Here is a 23,430-nt window from a genome sequence, read left to right as displayed (position 1 = left end):
ATTAGAGATGACATTCATTCATTCATTTATAATTCACAGTTAATTCAAACTGGATGACGAATGACAGCGTAAATGACGTATAATTGTATGAAGTAAACGGAGTATACCTTTTTCTGCAACTACTCTATTAAAATAGAACTCTGTGTCATTGTTTTTATTTGCTAATCAGAATTTGCGTTGCCAAATATTTGTACAGCAAATACAAAAAAAGTTTTTCTCTAGTTTTTATTTCTTCGCGGTTAATTTTTGTGTTTTTTTATTAAAAACGTATTGTTAATTGAATTTGTGTATTGATTGTTGCCGAAAAATGTCAACTTTTTTAAGTTTGATCAATAATTTATGTGCTGAACTGCGTTCGGAAAAAGTTACAACCCGTAACAAAGCAGCCGAGCAGTTGGATGATCATCTCAGTTCCTCGAAAAATGAACTTTTTGCACAGCTGGATAAGCGCAATGATATGGATGTTTCATGGACTACCATCTTTAATAGTGCCATAGATGCAACCATCAAACATGCCATTAAGGTGGAAGAGGCAAAAAATTCTAAAAGCTATCAGACAATGTGTAATAAAAATTATGTTTTTGCGGCCATTGTCCAGAAATTGATCAATTATAATTTGGAAGGTAAGGCGACAGATGCTTATGTTTAAGTATTGTTTTTCTTTTGATAATTTAACAAATTTCAGATCCTGAACATTTGTTTTCCAAATCTACACTATTTAATGCACTCCAGGAGGGTTTCAAATCTCGTCCGGCTCTTGAGTATTTTAGTGATACATTTTTGAAAATTTTAAATGAAGCTCTGTATAAGTCGCCAGTGTATGTGCGTGATATGAAACTGAATGAATTTAGTAGTAAGTTCTGTTCTAGAACGTTTTAGATTTGTAAAATTTTATTTTCTACTTCTGTCGTTCCCTTTTTTATTTCAGTTATTTTATCCTATTTGTTCGAAAACAATTTGGAAAGCAATAATCTTTTTCTATTCGCATCTTTAAAATCTATTAATAAAACGATTGAACTTTCTCATGAATATGTACAAATGAGTGCTGATGTCATTGCCTATTTTCCGGAAGTTAAGGATTTTGCTCGCAAAGCTATAAAGGATTTACAAAAGGCTGATATTATAAAGTTGTATTATTTAATGATTTCACAGGTTTGTTGTTTATTTAATATTATTAGTACATAATAACAAAATTAAATTGTGTTTCTAATTGTTAGCATTCTGTTGATTATCATAATGTTATCTGTAATGGTCTACAGGAGTTATTGCCCATTATAATAGGGTATTATCAAATTGATATGAAAGCTGAATCAAAGGTTTGTTATTTTTTGTATGGATTGTTTTACCGGAATCCATAATAATGTCATATTTTTTCATTATGTTTGTATCACATATATTGGCCATAGATCCTTGTCCTTATAAGATCTTAAGACACTCTTGAACTGAACTAGAAATGAACTAGAACTGAACATGAACTGAACTAGAACTGAACAAAAACTGAACTAAAATTGAACTGAAATTGGACTAAAACTGAACTGGAACTTAACTAAAACTGAACTAGAACTGAACTAGAACTGAACTAAAACTGAACTGGAACTGAACTAGGACTGAACTAGAACTGAACTAGAACTGAACTAGAACAGAACTAGAACTGAACTAGAACTGAACTAGAACTGAACTAGAACTGAACTAGAACTGAACTAGAACTGAACTAGAACTGAACTGGAACTGAACAAGAACTGAACTAGAACTAAAGGAGAACTGAACTACAACTGAACTAGAACTAAACTAGAACTGAAGTAAAACTGGACTACAACTAAACTCAAACTGAACTAGAATTGAACTAGAACTGAACTAGAACTAAACTACAACTGAACTAAAACTGAACTAGAACTAAACTACAACTGAACCAGAACTGAACTAAAACTAAACTACAACTGAACTATAATATGGAAATCAAAGAACTATAACTGAACCAGAACAGAACTAGAACTGAACCAGAACAGAACAGAACCAGAACAGAACTAGAACTGAAATAGAACTGAAATAGAACTGATCCAAAACTGAAATAGAACTTAAGTAGAAATGAACTGAAAGATAACTAGAACTGAGCTAGAATTGAATTAGAACTCAAGTATTTAAAAACTAGAATAAGAAGAATAGAATTGAATTTCATGGCCATAATTAAAAATAGTCTTCATTAAAGATCATCTTATACAAACTTCATTAACTCTTTTAACTTTATCTTAGGATTTAGAACTATCCAAAACGACAAATAAAAACAATATTAGAAAAAACCTTTGTCCTACTTTATTTTCCAGGAACTTCTTTTTCTATCTGTAATAATATCACTACAAACCTTGTATCCCTATATAAAACAAGGTAAATTCAATACCATCAATATAGTACTCTGTGATACTTGGCCGAAAACTTTAAGAAAAATAAGAACAATGGTAGACATGGAAATCAAAGAAAGAAGTAAAAGTTATTATCAACAAAGTCGTTTCCAGCAAAACGATAAATATCTAAAGATTTTTATTAAAATGTCAGCATTAGTAATATATTTGGTAAATAGCAATAAATTTAAAAAGCCAAAAGAGAAAATAATAAACATATCTATATTTCCAAAGATTAATTGGCATATTGAAAACAACTCGAAGCCTCAAGAAGATGAAAACATGGCATCAAGATCTAAAATAACTAAATATGAAGATAAATTGGAAGTTTTATTACGTTTAGTACAAAACGCTAAAGGGGAATTTAATGAGATTTGGCAAGTAAATAGAAAACATATTTTTGAAAATAAATTATAAATTAAACTTTTTAGGTTATCTGTTTTATCAGAATTGGTTAGAGAAATTCCAGATGTTATAAATATATTCAATTACCAATCTTTATTGTGTTTAAATCTTAATATTTTGAAAAATTATAAAAATAACAAAAATCTTAAAAGTATACGTTTATGTTTATCCGAACTTTTGAGTAAAGAGAAGCATTTTGTTGCTTTCAAATCTATACCTCACAACTATTTGCAAGAGGAATGGCTTAAAATCGTTAAAATCCTAATAACCGATACCTCTTCTGACAATGATATTATAGCTGAAAAACAATTAATATTGCAGCAGCTTATTAAACATAATAAACTAACTGCGGAAGATTGTACTCAATTAATTAATTCCATTATGACAAATGCCGCCTTAAAACGTACTGAATGTGTGTTAACTATACAAGATATTCTCAAACAAGCCGATGTTATGGGTTTGGATAAAACCTCGCCTCTTATAGGGCAAACTATACAGTGGTTGTATGGTGAACGAGACAAAAATGAAGCTAAAACCATTTTGTTAAATATAGAGCCTGTCAAGCCTGCTTTGATAGCAGAAACTTGCGCCATAGCAGTTATAAATTTTCTAGATGAAACGACATTGAACTCTATCTCATCACTAACACAAAATGAAAAAAGTTCTACTCTAGAAATGTTGCAATTTAAATATAATCATAAATTTCTATGCCTCCAAAGATATGGCAAACTTGTTAGAAGTATACAAGAAAAACAATGTGTCCATAAAACCAATAAACAGAAAAATTGTTTATTTCAAGCTAACTATGAACTGTTAATGAGAACTTTAAATTTTGAAACTTCCAAAGGCACCACTTGCAAAGATATTATTTTAGATCTACAGTCATTATTAAAAGTTTCCCTTCTCATGGAGTCTTTATTGAGGTTTGAGGTATTTGACGATTCTGCGTCATCTTTTATGCAATGTCCTTTAATAAAACGTATTGGTTTCTTTCTGAGTCATTTAGAGGTAACTTATTTTTAGAATTATAGTTTTTTTTTTTAAATAAACTTATATTTTTTTATTTTAGTTACAATTTAAACATAATTTACCCAAAAACATGGAGCGTTCCATATTGTGTGAAATTTTAAATATTTTAGATAATGTCATTGTTTGTTTTACCAGCTGTACATGTCTTCTGCAGTATTTGGAAAAACAACCCATTGAGGAAATGGTACAATTTTTGGGAGCTGCTTTAAAACTGAGTGGTAAGTTTTATGATTTTTATTAAGTTTAAAATTACTCAAAATGAAATGTGAAATAGTCTGTAGTCTGGACTATAGTCTGTTCTTGTATATTGTCTAGTCTGTAGTCTAGTCTATTGTCTTGTTTATAGTCTAGTCTATAGTCTAATCTATAGTCTAGTCTATAGTCTAGTCTAGTCTAGTCTATAGTCTAGTCTAGTCTATAGTCTAGTCTAGTCAATAGTCTAGTCTATAGTCTAGTCTATAGTCTAGTCTATAGTCTAGTCTATAGTCTAGTCTATAGTCTAGTCTAAAGTCTAGTCTATAGTCTAGTCTATAGTCTAGTCTATAGTCTAGTCTATAGTCTAGTCTATAGTCTAGTCTATAGTCTAGTCTATAGTCTAGTCTATAGTCTAGTCTATAGTCTAGTCTATAGTCTAGACTATAGTCTAGTCTTTAGTCTAGTCTATAGTCTAGTCTTTAGTCTTGTCTATTGTCTAATTTATTTACCTTTTATTTATAACTTTTCATCTAAACTTTCATTCAGCTAAAAAACAAACTCAACAAAGAGAATTTGATGATTGGAACATTGTCACCGAAACTTGTTTAAGACTCTTAGCCACATTATGTGCCAGCACCACACATTGGAGTGAAGCATTCGAACATATTTCAGCATTCTGTTTTAATATTAAAATACATAAAATAATTATATTAAAACTAACTAAGGTATGAACTAACAAACACATACAATTTTAGTTTAATTATTGCTTTACAAACTCTTCAGATCTTCTGTTTGCAAAAATCTCATTACAAAGAAATTGGTCATTGGTTTGTGGAACAATTGAAAACTATATTTAAACTGTATCATACAAATATCGAAATAATGAATGATATAGTTGAAATGTTGCCAGGTGAGTTTGAAAACAAGAAATAATATTAATAAAAAGAATTTAGAAAGCAATCTTCTTATTTCAAGCTATTTTCGTTTACATCCAACAATATGATGACTGTCTCGATAACATGCTGGTCGCCATGTTTGGTTTATTCAAAATCTCTTTTCGTAAATCATATTCAGTTCAATTGACTACAAAAATTATAAATAGTGTTAGTTATATTGTTCGTGATTGTCGTGATATTTATATGCAGGATAATTTTCGTAATATATGTTTATCTGTTGTTAAGTTTTTACCTTTTACCTCGTTGAAAGTACAATATGAAGCCATTAATACACTAACTTCTTTAATGGATATTAATTGGTTGAAAAATTCGAAATGTAATATAGAAATTTATTATGATTTTTGTGAAAAAATTTACGAAACAATAGAATGGAAAAAACTACAAGTGCCTGCGGCACAAGCTGAAGGTCCCGATCAATTACAAAATAGTATTGCCTTGAATGTTCAGTTACTCGTTTCACTGTTGGCATTTAGTTGTTATCATAGAGAGAATGCTTTGCAAGAATTGTTATTTGTTTGTTCTCTTTACAAGTTAACAGAGGGTAAGTAATTGAATATAGTTTTGGTAGGTCTGCAAGTCTAAATGTTAATATTTCAGCTGATCTTTATGAGTTTCATCGCATTGCCAGTTTTTATAACACCTCTTTGAGGAATGTGATAAAACCCTATATTTCAAGTGCCATACATACGTGGATTTCAAAATCCTATCCGATTTTAAAGTAAGTATTTTGTTAAGGTTAAGATATGTAAATAAATAAGTAAGTAAGTAAATAAGTAAGTAAATAAATAAGTAAGTAAGTAAATAAGTAAGTAAGTAAGTAAGTTCTTTAGACAGTTAGTAACAGTAAACATATTTGTAACTTTTTACAGATTCCCCTTTTATTTGTGTTACAATAGAAAACATGATTTTGTCGCAGACAATTTAGAAGAAATTATTACTTGTTTGTTGATATATGGCAAATCTGCAGATTTAGTTAAACTCGAGAACTATGGATCCCAAAGAGATCTTTTAGAGGTATTTAATACAAACATAAACATCACAAATCAATATGGTTTTCATCTGCTAAAATGTTATAATTATTTTGATCTACTTAGATTGCTATACCCATTTTACGTGCATTCATCTTAACCTCTCAATGTCCAGCCAATACAAATACCGAATTTAAAAATAACATTAAAAATTTATTAAGTTTTGATTTGCAAAAAATTAAAAACGAAGCAAATACATGGAAAATAATGTACACTCTAGTCGATATTCTAAAAGATGATAAACATTCACGCAATATGGCAGGATTTCCTATATTTTTTCAAACAACTAAATGGTATAATATCGATTATAAGTGCCTGCAATCGGTGTTAAATTTATATATAGTAAGTGTTAATTTTTGCAATATTTCATAAAAAAATTACTATTTATGATGAAATTTGTATTTTTCTCAGAACAACAGTACCAATGAACCAAAACCTGATATTCTCAAGTATTTTATTTCGAAATATCCTTTACGTTTGGTCAAAACTTTTGGAGCTTTAAAGAAAAGCTGTAGTGAATGTATTTTTCCCATTGATTCTTTAAAACAATTTTACAAGTTCTATACTTTAGCTGACATGGTCTTGGACACTTTGCAGCACGCCTCAATTGCAAGAAATCTTGCAAATTATTTTACTCGTGATATATTAAACTATTGCCTACATTGTATGGAGACGGCTTCATTGTATGATCTTCAGATATTAGCATTTAAAGCCTTAGAAAAGTTTCTAGACAAAGTAAAACATTTCAAGGATAATGAGCATTTAATGGAAAAACATTTAACTGCTATAAGCAAATCTATAGTACAATTATATAAAAATACCTCTTGTTTAGAGACTAAAGATAAAGCTGCTGAAGTTTGTGAGCATTTAATAGAAAATTATAAAAACTCCATTAAAGATAAAGAAATTTTGAAAAATGAGTTTTCTATAGACGAAAAATTCGCTAATATAAATACTATTCTAGAAACACTGCCAGATATCAGTGGAAATTCGAAAGATTGGCATAATTTCTTTAAAATATTTTTGGAAAATAAAAATTATACAGTGGATAACTTGAAAATGTTGCAGCAACAGGTATTAATATGTTTAACACTTATTAAGCTTTATAATCACAATTAATTTGTGTTGTTTTTCTAGATTTCAAAATCTAAACGTTATCTAGCCAATGACAGTGATTTACTTTATCGTTTAATAAGACATCTTTTGCAAATTGTGCGCCAAACTAAAGTTAATTCAATTTGTTTAGAAGCTCTTAAGTGTTTGGGTGAAATAGGCCCTTTAAATTTAAACCAAATTTCTTATTACTTTGAAGCTGACTACTGTACACAGGAGGTGTGTATTATTCTAAAATCACTTGATAATTTATAAAAATGTATCTGTTTTTTTTCAGCAAACTGATGATATTTTACAAATCCAACATTTTTACAAAGCCATTTATTTAATATTAGAGAAACTTTTAGATACATTCCACCATACTACCCACTCTTATGTTGTTGAAGTGGCTCAGTATTTGGTAAATTCGAAACATGGTCAGGATCTATTGGGTAAGAAAATTTTTAATTTAATATGCATGTAAGCAGCTTAAGCGTCAATACAATAATATCACACGTACACAACGTAGTTATGACTCCCAGTGTTTACTTGATTCATAAGTAGTATATTTTATAAAGGAGAATATAATTAGAGCAACTAATCTTGTCGAGATAGTGTTTCTAATCGTACTGTTCTCCTCATTGAGACTAGATGAGGCTAGTTGTATCAGACTGTACACTACAATGAGTACAGTTTACTAGGGTCCAAATTGGTCCCTTTGTAATGTCTGAAGAGAAAATAAGATGCGTAAAGAGAAGAAAGCGATAAAGATAGCAATGAAAATATTAAGGAAAGAAGAATAAACTGAAATAGATAGAGTTGGTATGAAAAAATTAATGTGTGTTTAAATACACACCCATTTCGAGAATCTTAAAAATGCAAGAATACGTTCAGGTTGAACAGTTGATAGATCTGATAGATCAGAAAAGCAATCCGACCCTATTGCCTGATAACGAATCGTTCCAAGGGCCGGGTAGTTACACAGAAGATAAGTAATTGTCTCCTCTTCTCATTTCGACAATTCCCACAGAAATCATTGTATGGAAGACCACTGCGTCTTGCATGGTTTCTAAACTTTGAATGACCAGTAAGAACTGATGATAGAGTACTCAAAGAGTTCTGCTAAGCCCTAATATGTAGGATTTTTTACTAAGATCCATACAGGGCCAAACATCTTAGTAGTTGAGCAAGTATTTTAATGTTTGTGTAACAACTACTTTGTAATACGAAAGGAGTTATATAGGTGATAGTCCGATCACTTGAATGAGTAGCCAGTGGAGCGCATTACGCTCCACTGGCCAGTCCAATTATTGCGTCACTGCGAGAGATTGTTTGTCTGATCTCGAGGGAAAATATGGGAGTGGCCCCTATAATTGCGGTTATTCATGTTGGAAGTGTTTATCATGACGACCAGAAACTGTGGATAATCTTCTTGAGGTTCAAGTGGCTCCTTTGATAAAAGTTGCATCTCTCAAAAGTTGCTGAAGTTAGTTCTGCTTTTTTAAGGATTTGCAAAAGCTGAGATGGCCTTTCTTACTTCTTAATAAAATCAAAAGACTAGCCACAACTCCTGCAGGTAATCGGGGAAAGAACGCAAGGCGAACAAAGACGGAAAAAACTAAGAACAGGAAGTTGAAGGCCAAAAATGTTCTTTGGCATTCATTTTTTGATTGTTGTATTCTTACAAAGATCGATAAGGGAAAAGCATCCGGCAATGACCAGCCTTCTAAAATGGAGGTTTCAAATTTGCTGAGCTCGGAGGGCGTGGTATCCATATTAAGAAAATATTTCAAGTTAAAGTTCTCAATTTTCAGAACAATAGTGGAAAGAGAAAAAATTTTGTCCCCCTTCTAAAGCCCAGTAATAGCAAAAAGGGGCGTAGCAAAACTTATATTAATTAAAATATAGAAAGTATCGAAAGATTAGTTTCTACTAGTCTAATTTTACCAGTTTAAATACTTATTTTTTAAATTCACCAAATCAATTTCCTCTTTTTCTCTTTAAAAATTCTTTTCAGAAAACTTTCCCTACTTTTCCGTATTTCAATCTGATCATAGCCACAACTATTTGGATCATTATGACGGTATTGTCGCATTAGATTGGCTAAGTATTTTCAAAACAGCTGAATCTTTTGATTATGAACAATGGATTTGTGCATTTGTTTCTAAAATCTATCAAGAATGTAATTGGTTACAATTCAAAGAACTAGCAGCCAAAGATACATATTTTGCAGAGCAATCTTTAATACCATTTATACGTTTATTGCTGCAGTGTTCGGAACAGTCACATATGAATTCAGTTTTAAACATGTTGGAATATTTCTTTGAAGAATTCCTACAGCATTATACTGCAACAACTGTTAGTGAATGGAAAAAAGTCTTCAAAGATAAACGTATTATAATTATGATATTAAATATATGTGAATGTATACGTATTAATAATAATTGGTAATTAAGAATATCAATTAAATATGAATTTTTATAAAATTGTTTATTTTTAGGAAATTGCCTTTAAAACTCCTAAACGTGGCCTTGGCCTGTAATTATTGCCAAGCTTATTTCTTATCAATTATCTATTTAGAGCTGTGGGCTATTGAGGAACAGGAGCAAAAACCGCAGCCAGACACAAATGCCAAAACAAAGGTAGAGATTATGTCAAATCTTCAATTTCAGGAGTTAGCTAGAAAGGTAAGGAATACTAAAACTATATACATATACTAGCTTAATTTCATAAATATATTTTAGGCCTATGATTCAATTGGTTGTAATGATGCAATTTCTGGTTTCATTAATCCCTTGAATTCTCGTTTGGACTATTTAAATCTCACCAACAATTGGTCTGATATACTAATCGAATCGAATGATATTGCCACCAATAGTAATGCGAACTATCTCTGTAATACAATCCTAAAACGTAATGGTATGTTTAATCTAGTCAATGGAGATGCCGATAAATCTTGTATAGATTATGAAATCTGTTGGCGTTTATGTCGTTGGGATACTGTAGTCGAGGGTCATTCCAAAGTTGATACTTTAAATGATATGGAATATGAATTTGAAAAACATCATTTTAATGCTTTAAAATGTCTCTATAACAAAGAAGAAAATAATACATTGGCCGCTTTAACAAAGTCTAGACATTGTGTTTTGAATATATTAAAAGAAATCAGTGTAGAATGTTTGCAAAGTGTTTATAAGTATATGACTTGGTTACAATTGCTGCAACAATCTGAAGATTTTTGTTTGGTAAATACATATAGCGTTAAACACTTTTGTCTTGTTCAAATGTTTTTTTTTTTTTTCAGATTCAATTTTCAAAATCTGTGCCTGTAGAACAAATATTCGAAAAATGGCAATTAGAAGCGAATGATTTACATTATGGAAACTTTTCATGTAAAGAGCTAATATTATCGCATCAAATCTCATTGTTTCAAACTGCCGGTATAAGAGCCAACCGAAAAATTAATGAGTTTTATAAGGTAAGTTCATATTTGAATATTATAAATATTTTATTTAAACATTTAATGAAATGGGAATCACTTGAATGAAACATGAACTGTTTTATAAAGAATTTATCTGGAAGTAACTATTATTCTACAGAAATATAGTTGCGCTCAATTATTAGGAGTAAACCTTTTTTCTTTACTTGAGCGTCAGTTAATCTGACATATAACCTTTTAACAAAGCTATAGGTGTCTTAAGGATGCATATCGTAAGGAGGACGCTTTTAAAAGACTTTTCAAATACATACATGAGACTTAAATCTGAAGAAAACAGTTTGATCGGTATATAGTTTCCACTGATAGATCTAAAACTAAAAATGGTGATGCCGAATGAAACCAAAATAGTACGGAGAACTATAAATATCACCAATATTTTAACCCCTCCCTATCACCCTTCTAACTTCGTGAACATTGTCTATTCAAAAACTCAACATCTCGACGGTCTGGAAGATCTCACTCTCGATACATCAATTTGTAATTGTTTACTGACGAGTCTAAGTTCGCTTCAAACTTTTAGTCTTCGACTGTTAGGTCTGCTAAAGAAGTAAGTTTCTTTTCTGATCGATGTCGTTTTGGCAAACTGAAAACTCAGAGGTCAATTAAAGATTGGATCGAGTATGACCTTAGCACAACCTACAGATAAATTAAAATTTTCTCTCGACACAAAATGACCTAAAGAAACCAACCTTAAATTCGAAAAAAATTAAATTGACATTTTATATGATTATAAAAACAAAAGATATTGATTAGAACCCATTCATTATTTTCTAAATTTAACAGAATGTCTAGACAAATCGGAGAAATAAAAAGTCTCCAGAAATCTTAATTCGTCAACTTTTGATGATTTTTAATTGGCAAAATCCACAGACATTGACTCAATGAATTCGATGTCTCTATAGTTTTTTGACTTAACAGAATCCCTAGATAAATGGGATAACCAAAAATTCATCCCAACTCATAATTACCAAAACAAACTGATGTAGCCGTGGAATCAAATCTCCTCTACAATCGATAAAATCACACTCTAAACCGCCATTTTTTATATAAATGAGGATTTTGAATTTTAAAAACCAGCAGATCTTGATCTAAGTCCTTCCATGCTTTCACATTATTCTGATTTATCCGAATCGCATAACAAATCAGAAAAAATTAAAATCTCTTCAAGACACAGAATGGCCAAAACTAACATCTATTGCGGATTCTGATTCGTCGCTATTCGTCACTATCGATCTTTGTTAAAGGAGAAATTTTCAATAGTCGTTGAGTCAAATGTGAAATGGAAATGGAGTTGTAATACAAATTGCTCCATTGTGAATAAAGGCCCAAACACATACAATACTTTGCGTCGAACCGCTACAGCTGACAGCTACGCAACGTAAAAAAAGAGATTCCCAATCGTTGCGTTGATAAAGTAAGAAAAACTAATTAAACTTGTTCTAAAAACAAATAGTTCTAGAACGAGTGAAAACAGAACCACTTCATATTCTTAAACAACAACCTTGGAACTTTTAGTGTCGCCATTACTTTTGGAACCCGTTCCTTAGAATATTGTTGTGGTTCTTAAATACTTCTAAATATTTTTCAAGGAACTAGTTCTAATGAACTAGTTGAATGCAAATGTATATTTTTGCATTCAACTGAACTACAAGATACTAAAGAGATCCGTAATTGAATGGCATCAGTACTTAGAAGGGAAAGTTAGCTACTTGTAACGTATATTCTTACAGAAAAATATTTTAAAAAGAGGTGCGGAAGAATTATATTAAATTTTTCGTAAGATATGTAAGTTTTGTAAATAACATTGATACAATAGTAAAAATTCCTCAACAGTTTCTCAAAATTGATGCTAATCTCAATAACTTCAAACAAAAACGCTAAAAGAGATGTATTTGTTTATACTTTCCCTAAAGCTTCCCTGGAACTAGTTTCGAGATTGACAAATTCAAACAAAAATCACTGATTAAAGAACTAGTTCCAGAAGCGTTGCAAAGAAGGAGTGTCGATTCCATAACGCTTCCTCAGAACCAGTTCTGATATATATAGTATATTTTTAATATTTTTGCTTTTGTTTTCAAAGTTGAAAACTATTTAAATTCCAGTATTCAAACTCGCTGCTTTCAACAGAATTTTTGGTAGTTGGTTGTTTAAAATCTACCAATTTTGGTTGATACACACCTTGCTCCATTTGTTTCTGGTTGTTTTGTGTTGTGATTCACACTAATGCAGACTACACATATTGTGATGGCTTATATGGAATGGTTTAAATGTCCATTCCTACCTGGCTTTAGAATTAATTTATTTGGGAATAGTCTTCTCAAAGCATTTGGGTTCTTATCAATCTTTTAAATGGGGATAGACATGAATAGATAAAAAGCTATGTTCTGTGAAGTCATTAGTAATATTAGAGAGTTAACCGCTCCTGACTATAAAATATATTATTCTACCATTAAAAATTTCTATAACAGTGTGACCATATGTCAAAATTGCATCGGCAAAGGTATGCAAGATGTTCTAATCTATACCGGCCATCAGAAACACTAAAATTCTGCAAATTGGGACGCACTCGATAGTAGTATTGCAATAATAATTAAAAAGTGCATTTATTTTTAGGAAAATCCCATTGGGAAATGTCTGTTAAAATGCGTACGGGATTGTAAAACTGCTGGAGAAATTAATTTAGCTAAACGCTATATAGCCATATTGAAAAATATGCCCATAGATAATGTACAATTAAAGGTAAATTAGACTCCTAATCCTGCATGTATTTCAACATGTAATTGAAAAATCATTTATTGATATAAACAGGTCTGTGCTTTATTAGAGGATGTTGATATTTGCATGAAAACCGATAAACCCGAAATTACCAAATCTATTCTTCATTACATTTTCAAAAATAAAGAGTTTCAATGCTGCCTACAACGTGTCACGGCCATGCAAATGAATGGAGAATATTTAATGGAAACTAATACCGAAACTTTTGATATTGTTTTAAATAAATATTTTCTGGGCTCTCTGGAGGCCCTTAAGAAATTTGATAATACCAAAGAGGCGATATTACAAAGATATCCAAAACTTTTCGAATTGAGCGAATTTGCCGAATTTGAAGAGAAAAGTAAAAAGAGTGCTTATGAAATTATAGCCAAATATGCAGATAGAGAATATACACAGGTAATGTAATAATAATATTTTCATTGTTTGAAATATTTTGTAAAATTTTTGTAACACAGTTAAATACTTATATAAATTCTGATGAATTCAATATGAAACGTCAAATAATGGAACGTAATCGTCAAACGGCCAGTACGGTGGGTAGACAGGTACGTGATCGTGACAAGCAAATAAGTGCCAATTTTATGAAGAGAACTTCTAATATTGATGAACAAGAAATACAATTAATGGAACAAAAACTGACCACTTATTTGTGTGTAGCTGTGGAGAATTATATTAAATACACCTGTCTCGATGCAGCCATATCAAGTCCTGTTATTTATCGCATTATAGGTTTATGGTTCTCGAATAAACAAAATGAAACTTTACGTACAAAAATCCAGGAAAATATTTCCTCAGTACCCAGTTATAAATTCATTTGTGCCTTAAATCAAATGACAGCACGATTGAATTCGAAAAATCCTGAATTTATTGCACTACTCAAAGATATTATAATACGTTGTGTCCAAGAACATCCTCATCAGACACTATATCAATTGTATCCCATTGTTTATGGTTATATTGATGGTACGGAAAATAAAACCGATAATCGTTCAAAAATTGCTCAGGATATTATAGCAAAAGCTAAAAATAAAACAAATGCTAATATAATTAAACAATTGGAAAGTGTTATACCAGGTAAAAGATTCTCTTGTAAATTCAATTTCCTTCAAAATAATAACTAAATAAATCCCTACTATTTTTAGCTCTTATTGATTTTGCCAATACGGCAATATCAGACGAAAACAAAACCAATTCTACAACTTTAAGCGATAAATTAAGAAAACAGAAAAGCTTAGATGCTATTCATTGCCCCACAATTGATTTGCCCATACAAATTGATTTGAAATATACTATTACCAGTGAGTTAACCCACGAAGAATCAAAGAAAAAGTCAGCAATTTGAATTTTTTCTTTCCCTCTAGGTATTATCAAATGGGATCATAAGGTTTCTCTAGTGGGTGGTATAAATGCTCCTAAAAAATTACTATGCCTTTGTTCGGATGGCAAAACAAGACCTCAATTGCTAAAAGGCAAAGATGATTTGCGTCAAGATGCTGTTATGCAACAAGTATTTTGCATGATTAATAATCTTTTAAAACAAGAACCGACCGCAGTAGAACGTAAACTATTAATAAGAACCTATAAAGTTGTACCATTATCAACCAGAAGTGGCCTTTTAGAGTGGTGTGAAAATACTATACCTATTGGTAACTATTTGACAGCAGCACGTAAAAAATATCGTCCCACCGAATATAGTCTTAGCAAATGTCGTCAATTGGCACATGTAAGCTATGAGTTTTAATAATGCAATCATTAATTTCATTTTTAAAAGTAAAGATAATATAAATTTTGAAAAAAATCACACATTTAATTGCAAGTTTTAAAATTTTATATAAAAACATTTACCAATCTTTGTAAAAGTAATGTATATTTGATAAACCAGTTAATAACATTTTGTATTGATCTTTTATTGTTATCTTTATTTTTATTTATTTTATTATTTAGGCACATCTAAAAGCCGCCGCGGAAAAACGCTTTGAAGTACACATTCACATTTGCCAAAATATTAATCCAGTATTTCATTATTTTTTCTTTGAAAAGTTTTCAAGACCTGGCATATGGTTTGAACGTCGTCTAGCTTATATAAACAGGTATGTAAACGAATTTATTGTCATTATTATGATATAGCTTTTTAAGACATATAACCAATTGGAGTTTTATCATTTATACATTGCTGAATAGATTCATAATTTAGCACCTTTATTCCAATTTAAACTATTTAATTTTAGATACAAATTTATTTAAATTTTAACATTTTTGATGTGTTTTTAATTCCCAGCAAAAAAAGTGTGGAAAAGAAGTAGAATTTTCACCATAACATATTAAAGTACTTCCAATTTTGGTAAAAAAAAACCTATGAATTTTACATTAGCGTGTCATTGGAGGGATGTTGTTCATTTTTGACAACTATGAACTACATCTAATCTTATTCATAGATGCAATAAAAATCCGATATTTGGATGTCAAAAATAAACCGAATTCGTTCAATGACATGTTTATGTTAATTTCATTGATTTTTCACCAAAGTTTGATGTATTTCTAATATGTTACTTGTAGTGACTTTTCTACATCTCTTCCCTCGCTTTTAAATGGGTTTTCATTTGTAAGGAAATATTTGGTTTATAAAAGCGAAAAATATATAATCGCATTGTTAGATGTGATTAAGATGTCGTTTTTTTTTATTTTTTGCTGGGATTATAAATTGAGAAAAGTTTTTTTTTGGAAAAAGTCATCCACTATTCAAATCAAAGATTAAAATCTGTAAATAGAAGAAAATGAAGAGATAGTCAAAGTCTTAAGAGATTCAGTTTAATGGTCCACATTCTGTAAAGGAAAACGCAAATATTTCAAAATTTTTATATAATGTGGATTTAAAATCTTCAACTACAACGATCATATCATATCGGGAGTTAGTTGTTGAAATCCACTTTCTTTAAAAGAAAACGCATATAACATATCGGGAGTTTGTTGTTAAAATTAACAGCTAAAGGCTCATTTCCGTAATTGCAGCCGAAAAAGAAATTTTTTATATATTTCTACCAAAAAAAGTTTTTTTTTTGTCGCAAATGTTGTTGTTGTAACCCAAGAAATTGGGCTACGTCAATAGGGTTAGTCCATAAATCCCTTGGGGTAAGTGAAGTAGGGTGGTCTGGACAGTTGAATATGTGTAGGGCATCATGGGAACCCTGTCCACAAGCTGGACATATATTAGGAACAGCACGGTCTATGCGGGACCAGTAGGCGTTGAGCTTATTGCTTCATCCCGATCTCAGTTTTACCAGATCAATTCTTTTTTCCGCGGTAGATACTTCTCTATTTTTGCTATGGACGGTGGGCGACCATCAAGAACGACAGTCATGCGGTAACCGGAAACCGCGTAATTGATGGCGTTTCTATGAATGTCGTTCAAAGCTGCTGTATACGGAACTCGTAGGGATCCGAACATAACTTCGTATGCTCTCTTAGTATACACGAAGGTTCTTCCTGACATGCCTCGGGGGAGCACCCAACTTTGTGATGTTAAAGTTGGGATGAATCCTCCGGTGGCATCCCAGGAGGAATTGTTTAGTCAGCGTGACATTATGTACATTGACTGGGGGACCTTCGTTTCCTCGTGTAGATTGTAGTCTGAGGTTATTTGCATGCAGCCCGTTACAATCCGTAGGGCAGCATTTTGGCAGCTTTGAATATTTCTCCATTGGGTATCACTCAGTGATGGAGACCACACTGATGCAGCATAATTGAGCACTGACCGGCCAATTGTAGCCAACAAAGGTTTTTTTTGTAAATTCCCCAAGTACTGCCGGCTAGCGCTTTCAGGACCTTGTTTCTACATCACAATCTGTTCATAATTGCAGTGGCATGAGCTGAGGAGGTAAACAGGCTGTCAAAGGTGACCCCTAAAATCTTTGGTTAGTTCACAGTCGGTATTTGGTTTTCATCGACGACGACGCCTAGGTTCAGGTTTACCTCCTTCGACCAGGTGGTAAAAAGTGTAGCTAAAGACTTCGCTGGTGATAGTTTCAGGTTACGTCCAGTGAAAAATTTGTAAATTTTTCATCGCAAATATATGAAATTTCGTTTTCGTTGCCGATTATAGTGTATGCGGATTCATGCCATGATTGATATTTTGATTATAGAATTAGTTCTAGAAAGTATTTTCGGAAAGTTTTATTCTCTTCCAAAACAATATAGCTAAACTGCAACGAAATCAGGACGAATTTATGAGAGCTTGACCTAAAAATAGATACATTATTATAATTAACAGGCAAGTTAAAAATAATTCAGTTGCCAAGAATGGTCTATTCTTCACGAAGTCAAGGAAATACGTATCTAAAACGTTTAGATGAATAATATTGAAATTAAAAAAAGAATTTCGGAGCTCTTTATATGAACTAAGGAATCAGAATTAGTTGCTGTCATTTAGAATAAAAGAAGTCAGATAGAATACAAGAGTACTTGACCTCGATTAAATACGAACATATTACGAACAGTTAAACTAAACCAAGTCAAGAACTCGGTCTTAATCTCCACTAGTAATAAAATAGTGCACTATCGAGAGCTCTAAATACGATTAATTACAAATAGAAGAGAAATTCGGAGATTTTAAAAGTCGGCAATCAGATATTGAGTGCAATGCAAGTGGTTGCTGATGCAGTATTACTTGGGTCCAAATTTGATCTCGCTATAAAAATAATTGTAAAAAGAAAATATGAAGAAAGTGGAAAGGAAAAGAACGATGTACATGTCATTGAATATAGATGTAGTATAAAGATTACGTCCAGCAAAGTGAAAATTGAAAAATTACACCCATTTTGACAGATTAAAACATAGATTTTTAAAGGAGATTGACCCTAGATTTTAATTTTGAGCCATTTTCAGAACTAGAATGTTATAGAGAAGTTAGTCTAAGGTCTCATCATTACTAAAGTTATAAAATTCGCAGTGACCAGTAATAACCGATACCAGATTAATTAGTTGTAGTCTATGACGACCAAGGAGATTTATAGGTAGTTCTAAGTGGGTCCATATGAGACCACAACGGTGTAGCGATATAGAAGGGTACTTACTTGACCAACAGTCCCAAGCTTTGGATTAACAAATGTCTATGATTCGTCTTTTTATTGATACTAGTGAAACTCCACAGAACTGGTCTAAACAAATTTTAATCCCAAAATTTTTCAATGAAGAAGCCACCATAAACTTTTATTTTTGTCTTTCTTTATTTAACAGAAGGAAAGATTTTTGAGATTCCGTATATTGGATATTGGAATTATTTCAAGGGAGACGGTTCTGGGTTACAATAATCAGCGGTATTTTGGGTCTCCTCATATTATCATTGATTTTTTGCTTGACCATAAGACCAAGTGTATCATTTGCCAGTTAATCTTAATCTGACAGCAGAGTACTTTATCATTTTGTTTGTCCTAAACTGTTTTATTACCCTGAAAAAGTCTATGTATTCCCTATGCTACATATTCCTGAATGTTCTAATTGAACAATGACCTTTAGCACTGTCAGAGTCCTTAAACTGCTTCCCTCCAATCCAATAAGTATTAATGTTGTTTTTGCATCAAGTCCTAGCCTAAGACACTTTGCAATCAAACCTACAATTTAAGGCTTTTATCAAGAAGTTAATCGAGGATCATCCTGCAATATTGATATACATGTTTAGATAAATAGTTTTATGCTCATGAAACGTGTATTAGTTCTAGTAGAGAACTATGGATTTTGATTCAAACTATGTAAGCAAAATTTCGTCAAAACGCTGCTAAGGTCGATATATATTTACTCGATATTGAAAATGTTGTCAATATTTGATTATCGATATGTGTTTCTTTGCAATATTGTTGTAAATTGTTATCACATTTTAACATTCATTCAAAATTTACTAATACATTTGATCATTAAAATATATTGATTATAAAATAGATTTATCGTCATCTTTATTGCAAACATATTATCAAGCTGTTTTGAATCTATTGTCCTAAAATAGTATGTTTCCACTGAAATTGGCTGCAAGAAAATTTACTAAAACAATTTTAGATTTGGAATTCAAAATTTACACGGTATATTACAGATATACAGTTCGGTTTGCATTTTAGATAACGATGTAAGAAAGTTTTAACTGATTAAAACATAATTTTCCTTTAAAAACTTAAGTGTGGCCACCACCTCTATGGTGGGCTTTATATTGGGCCTAGGTGATCGACATTTACAAAATATACTTATTGATGAAAAAACTGCTGAAGTAATACACATCGATTTTGGTAAGTTTTGCATATGAATTTTAAAAAATGATTAACTTGAAGTTATTAGTAACTGAGAAAACTCAGGCTTCAGTGCTGCTAAATTCTTTGGAAAATATACTTTGGTATTTGGGTTTTCACTTTTTTTTTAAATTTTTTTGTCTTGAATAGTTACTAATAACTTCAAGTTAAACTAATACCAATTCTTTGTATGAATCTTCAACTAAACAAATACTTTTATTAACTTCTAACTGCAGGTGTAGCATTTGAAATGGGTAAACTATTGGCAACACCAGAAGTTATACCCTTCCGTTTGACTCGTGAAATTGTAGCGCCCATGGGTATCAGTGGGATTAATGGTGTTTTTAAGAAATCTTGTGACACTACTATGACCATTTTACGCAAACATCAAGATGTTATTAACACTATTTTGGAAGTTTTACTTTACGATCCTTTGTATCAATGGAAAGTTGTACCACAGATTAATGAGTATAATCAAAATTCTCATAAATTAAGTAAATTAATTACTCAATATAATTATATAAAACCTAGAATTGATATATAAATTATACTTAACAGAGGAAGGCGCAAATTTTATGGCACAGCGGGCATTGTTGGCGGTTCAAAATAAACTTGAAGGCAATCAGAGAGGATTTTTTGGTTCAACCATTGTTGCTGTACAAGTAGAACGTCTAATCAATGAAGCTATGAATGATCGTAATTTAGCTATGATGTTTGATGGTTGGGATCCATATTTCTAAAAATAAACAATGATTTATTTCATATATATTTTGTACTTTTTTATTCATAATAAAGAAAAAAAGCAGTTTTTAGTTTTTTTTATTAATAAAAGATTCATGGCAGTGGTGAGGACTTTGCTAGAAATCTTGACTACTATATAAAACCTATTAATTTAATAATGAAATGAAAAATCCTTTATTAAAAATATTACCTACATTTGCCTTATTTGTATTGCTTTTTACTGATTGTCAAAACCTAAAGCTAAAACACATTTCCCCGCCCAATTAACACTTATAATTTTTTTCCTCAAACCCAAGTGTGGCCACCACTTCTATGGTAGGCTTTATATTGGGTCTAGGTGATCGTCATTTACAAAATATACTTATCGATGAAAAAACCGCCGAAGTAATACACATCGATTTCGGTAACTATCACATAGTTTTCTACTAAAGAACATTGAACAATTACAGCTAAAAATGAAAAACTAATTTTAATTTTTTAACTATAGGCATAGCTTTTGAACAGGGTAAAATAATGCCAACACCAGAAACTGTACCATTCCGTTTGACTCGTGAGATTGTAGCGCCCATGGGTATATGTGGTGCAAATGGGGTTTTTAAGAAATCTTGTGAAACCACCATGACCATTTTGCGTAAACATCAAGATGTTATCACCACTATTTTGGAAGTTTTACTCTATGATCCGTTGTATATATGGAAAGTTATACCACAAGTTGATGATGAAAATCAAAATGTCAATAAATTGAGTAAGTATGTGAAAATATATCTACTGATCTAGTATATGATCGGCAGAACATTTTTAATAATTTCCGGTCCATGTTATTCTTATAAGTCTCTTATATTTTATAGTAAAACTAATAACATTAAAATATTTCCCATTTATAGCTGAAGGCACAAATTATATAGCTCAACGTGCTTTACTAGCGGTTCAAAATAAACTTGAAGGTAAACAGAAGGGTATTTTTGGTACATCTAACGTTGCTGTACAGGTGGAACGTTTAATAAATGAAGCTATGAGTAATCGTAATTTAGCTATGTTGTTTCCGGGCTGGGACCCATATTTTTAAATGTTTGTTTTCGTTTAAAAGCTGTTATTTTTGTATTATTTATAACAAAATATATAAAGTAAAACAAAACGTTAATTAAGGGAGAGATTTGGGAAATTGCTAGAAATAAGTTTTCATATTTTAAACTATGTCTACTGGTTTTTACTATTCCCTCCAAAAAATATATACTATTGTTGTTATTAATCAAGTTTGTCAAACAAATTATCTTTATGTAACTAAAACGTTTTTTTTTTAAGGATTCAGGATATTAGCAGGTTGGTATATCAAAACATATAACATATTATAGAGCTCCGCAAGACAAAACGAACCACTTAAAGTTCTAGAAGTCATTAACGCTTCCAACTATGTATGTTATAATACCTTCGCGAGTAAAAAGTTGAATAGCTGACAATGGTTTTAAGCAAAACGGGAATTTGAACTTGTATACTTATCGACACCTTATGCCAAATGATTACTTCAAAACGCGTATACGCAGAATCGTTGTAAAAAACGGCCTTTGCCGCTCAAAAGTCTAAAAAATGTTCCTCAGATTGGAACCCTACATTTACCTCAACAATAAGTGAAAGTAAATATAATGCTGGTATTTGTATTTAATGATCGGTGCAATTTTGAACTAAGCAGGACAAACATCAGCACACAAATCTGTAGCAATACCTCAATATTGGAGTTGTAATCGTTTAAATCACAAAAATCACAAAACCGCAGCTTATAATACTGCAGCGTCTTCAAGACAACCATCACCACATATTAAATCGACCAGCCAACCCTAATAGCCCTGGAAAGTACGACTATTATAAGATTTGGAGTATGATTAAAAATCCCAGTTTCAAATGGAATCTTTGGTGCATCTATTAAATGTTCCATTACCTTGATGTCCGATATTATGAAAACTTTATATATTCTTAATCTGAATGATATTGTCTTACAAGTACAGGGTGAGTAAGTTTTTTATGTTTCATTTCAAAAGATGTATTTTAAAGAGTTCTTAAATGTTTTACGTAATTAATACTGTGAATATAAGTTATTTTATCATATTTAATGCTCAGTCTTTACCCAGCAGTTCGACAAAAAGACAATGCATCCAAAATGTACAATCATTTAAACTATCGTCTAACCACCTGGTTTGCTCATCTTTCGTAACTTTAGTAACCCTTTTGTAAACGAGTGCCGTCTTTGTACTGTTACCAAGTAATCTTGAGACTAGACAAAATTACCCCCATATTCATAAATGCTTAATAAATTTATTGATGGTTTATTATTGGAATTTTGTATAAAAAATGTGCGTAATAAAGCTAAAATAAGCGGTTAATAAGTTAGATTATCGCGAGGAAAAAAGTTTATTAAATGAATTATTTTTCATTGTTAAGAAACTCAGTTTCCTGAACGTAAATCTTCCAATCAGTTTTAGTCAGGAATGTTATTTCCGGAATAACATCACTTCCAAGATCTAACTTCGACGAATGCCATGCAATGGCAAAGGAAGTGCTCCAGAGTTTTACTGTCCTTTCCACATGCTCTACATTCGTCTGGATCCGCACGTCTAATTTTGCATAGATGTGCTTTTAATCCTGTGTGTTTACTCAGAATACGTACCATCATATTAACTTCAGACTTGCTGATTTTGAGGAGATTTTTCGTCTTGCTTTCATCAGAATCATCCCACGTGGTTCTACGCACTGTTCCATTATTCCAAGAGGCCTTATGGGACCATATTTTTAGTTCAGCTTTTGTTGCGTCGAAAGCAACAGAGCTACGTTCTCTTCAAAACTATTATATTCGCCCTTTCGTTGCCGACTATCTCCGAGAGGGCTGGTACCCACATGATGTAAACCTTACCTCTATTTTTAGTTTTATCACCTTAAATCGACCTAATTGCCTTCTGGCAATTAGGTGGTATATTTCTGTTTCTGGGTCTTCAATATAGAACACCAGCCCCGATTATTCCCCCAATTTAAAGCCATCCGTGTAACAAAGGATTT

The 23,430-nt window shown here is 31.4% G+C and overlaps 1 protein-coding gene across 4 annotated transcripts; it reads left to right on the top strand.

Annotated features, from left to right (window-relative positions):
- The first annotated feature begins 165 nt into the window (after positions 1 to 165).
- LOC111680770 (serine/threonine-protein kinase ATM) lies at positions 166 to 21,673 on the top strand. Of its 4 annotated transcripts, none has more exons than XM_046945437.1 (30): positions 167 to 623; positions 686 to 853; positions 929 to 1,152; positions 1,218 to 1,316; positions 2,322 to 2,567; positions 2,631 to 2,773; positions 2,828 to 3,809; positions 3,871 to 4,048; positions 4,572 to 4,750; positions 4,809 to 4,935; positions 5,001 to 5,522; positions 5,579 to 5,699; positions 5,851 to 5,995; positions 6,076 to 6,351; positions 6,421 to 7,083; positions 7,147 to 7,341; positions 7,400 to 7,553; positions 9,119 to 9,548; positions 9,602 to 9,788; positions 9,846 to 10,346; positions 10,406 to 10,579; positions 13,214 to 13,339; positions 13,409 to 13,771; positions 13,831 to 14,449; positions 14,518 to 14,673; positions 14,737 to 15,098; positions 15,320 to 15,465; positions 20,682 to 20,788; positions 20,873 to 21,130; positions 21,270 to 21,673. In XM_046945437.1, exons 1-30 carry the CDS (start codon positions 308 to 310, stop codon positions 21,449 to 21,451), a joined length of 8,349 nt encoding a protein of 2,782 aa, XP_046801393.1. In that variant the 5' UTR covers positions 167 to 307; the 3' UTR covers positions 21,452 to 21,673. The 4 variants fall into 4 exon arrangements, with proteins under 4 accessions (XP_046801394.1, XP_046801393.1, XP_046801392.1 ...); XM_046945436.1 differs by lacking the exons at positions 20,682 to 20,788; positions 20,873 to 21,130; positions 21,270 to 21,673 and adding exons at positions 19,538 to 19,644; positions 19,881 to 20,138; positions 20,203 to 20,452; XM_046945438.1 differs by lacking the exons at positions 20,682 to 20,788; positions 21,270 to 21,673 and having other exon boundaries at positions 166 to 623; positions 20,873 to 21,023.
- The last annotated feature ends 1,757 nt before the right edge of the window (positions 21,674 to 23,430 follow it).

Source organism: Lucilia cuprina, chromosome 3 (assembly GCF_022045245.1).
Source record: "Lucilia cuprina isolate Lc7/37 chromosome 3, ASM2204524v1, whole genome shotgun sequence".
NCBI classification, from domain to species: Eukaryota; Metazoa; Arthropoda; class Insecta; order Diptera; family Calliphoridae; genus Lucilia; species Lucilia cuprina.
The sequence above is the reverse complement of the archived record's forward strand: the minus strand, read 5'-3'. Positions and strand labels throughout refer to the sequence as shown.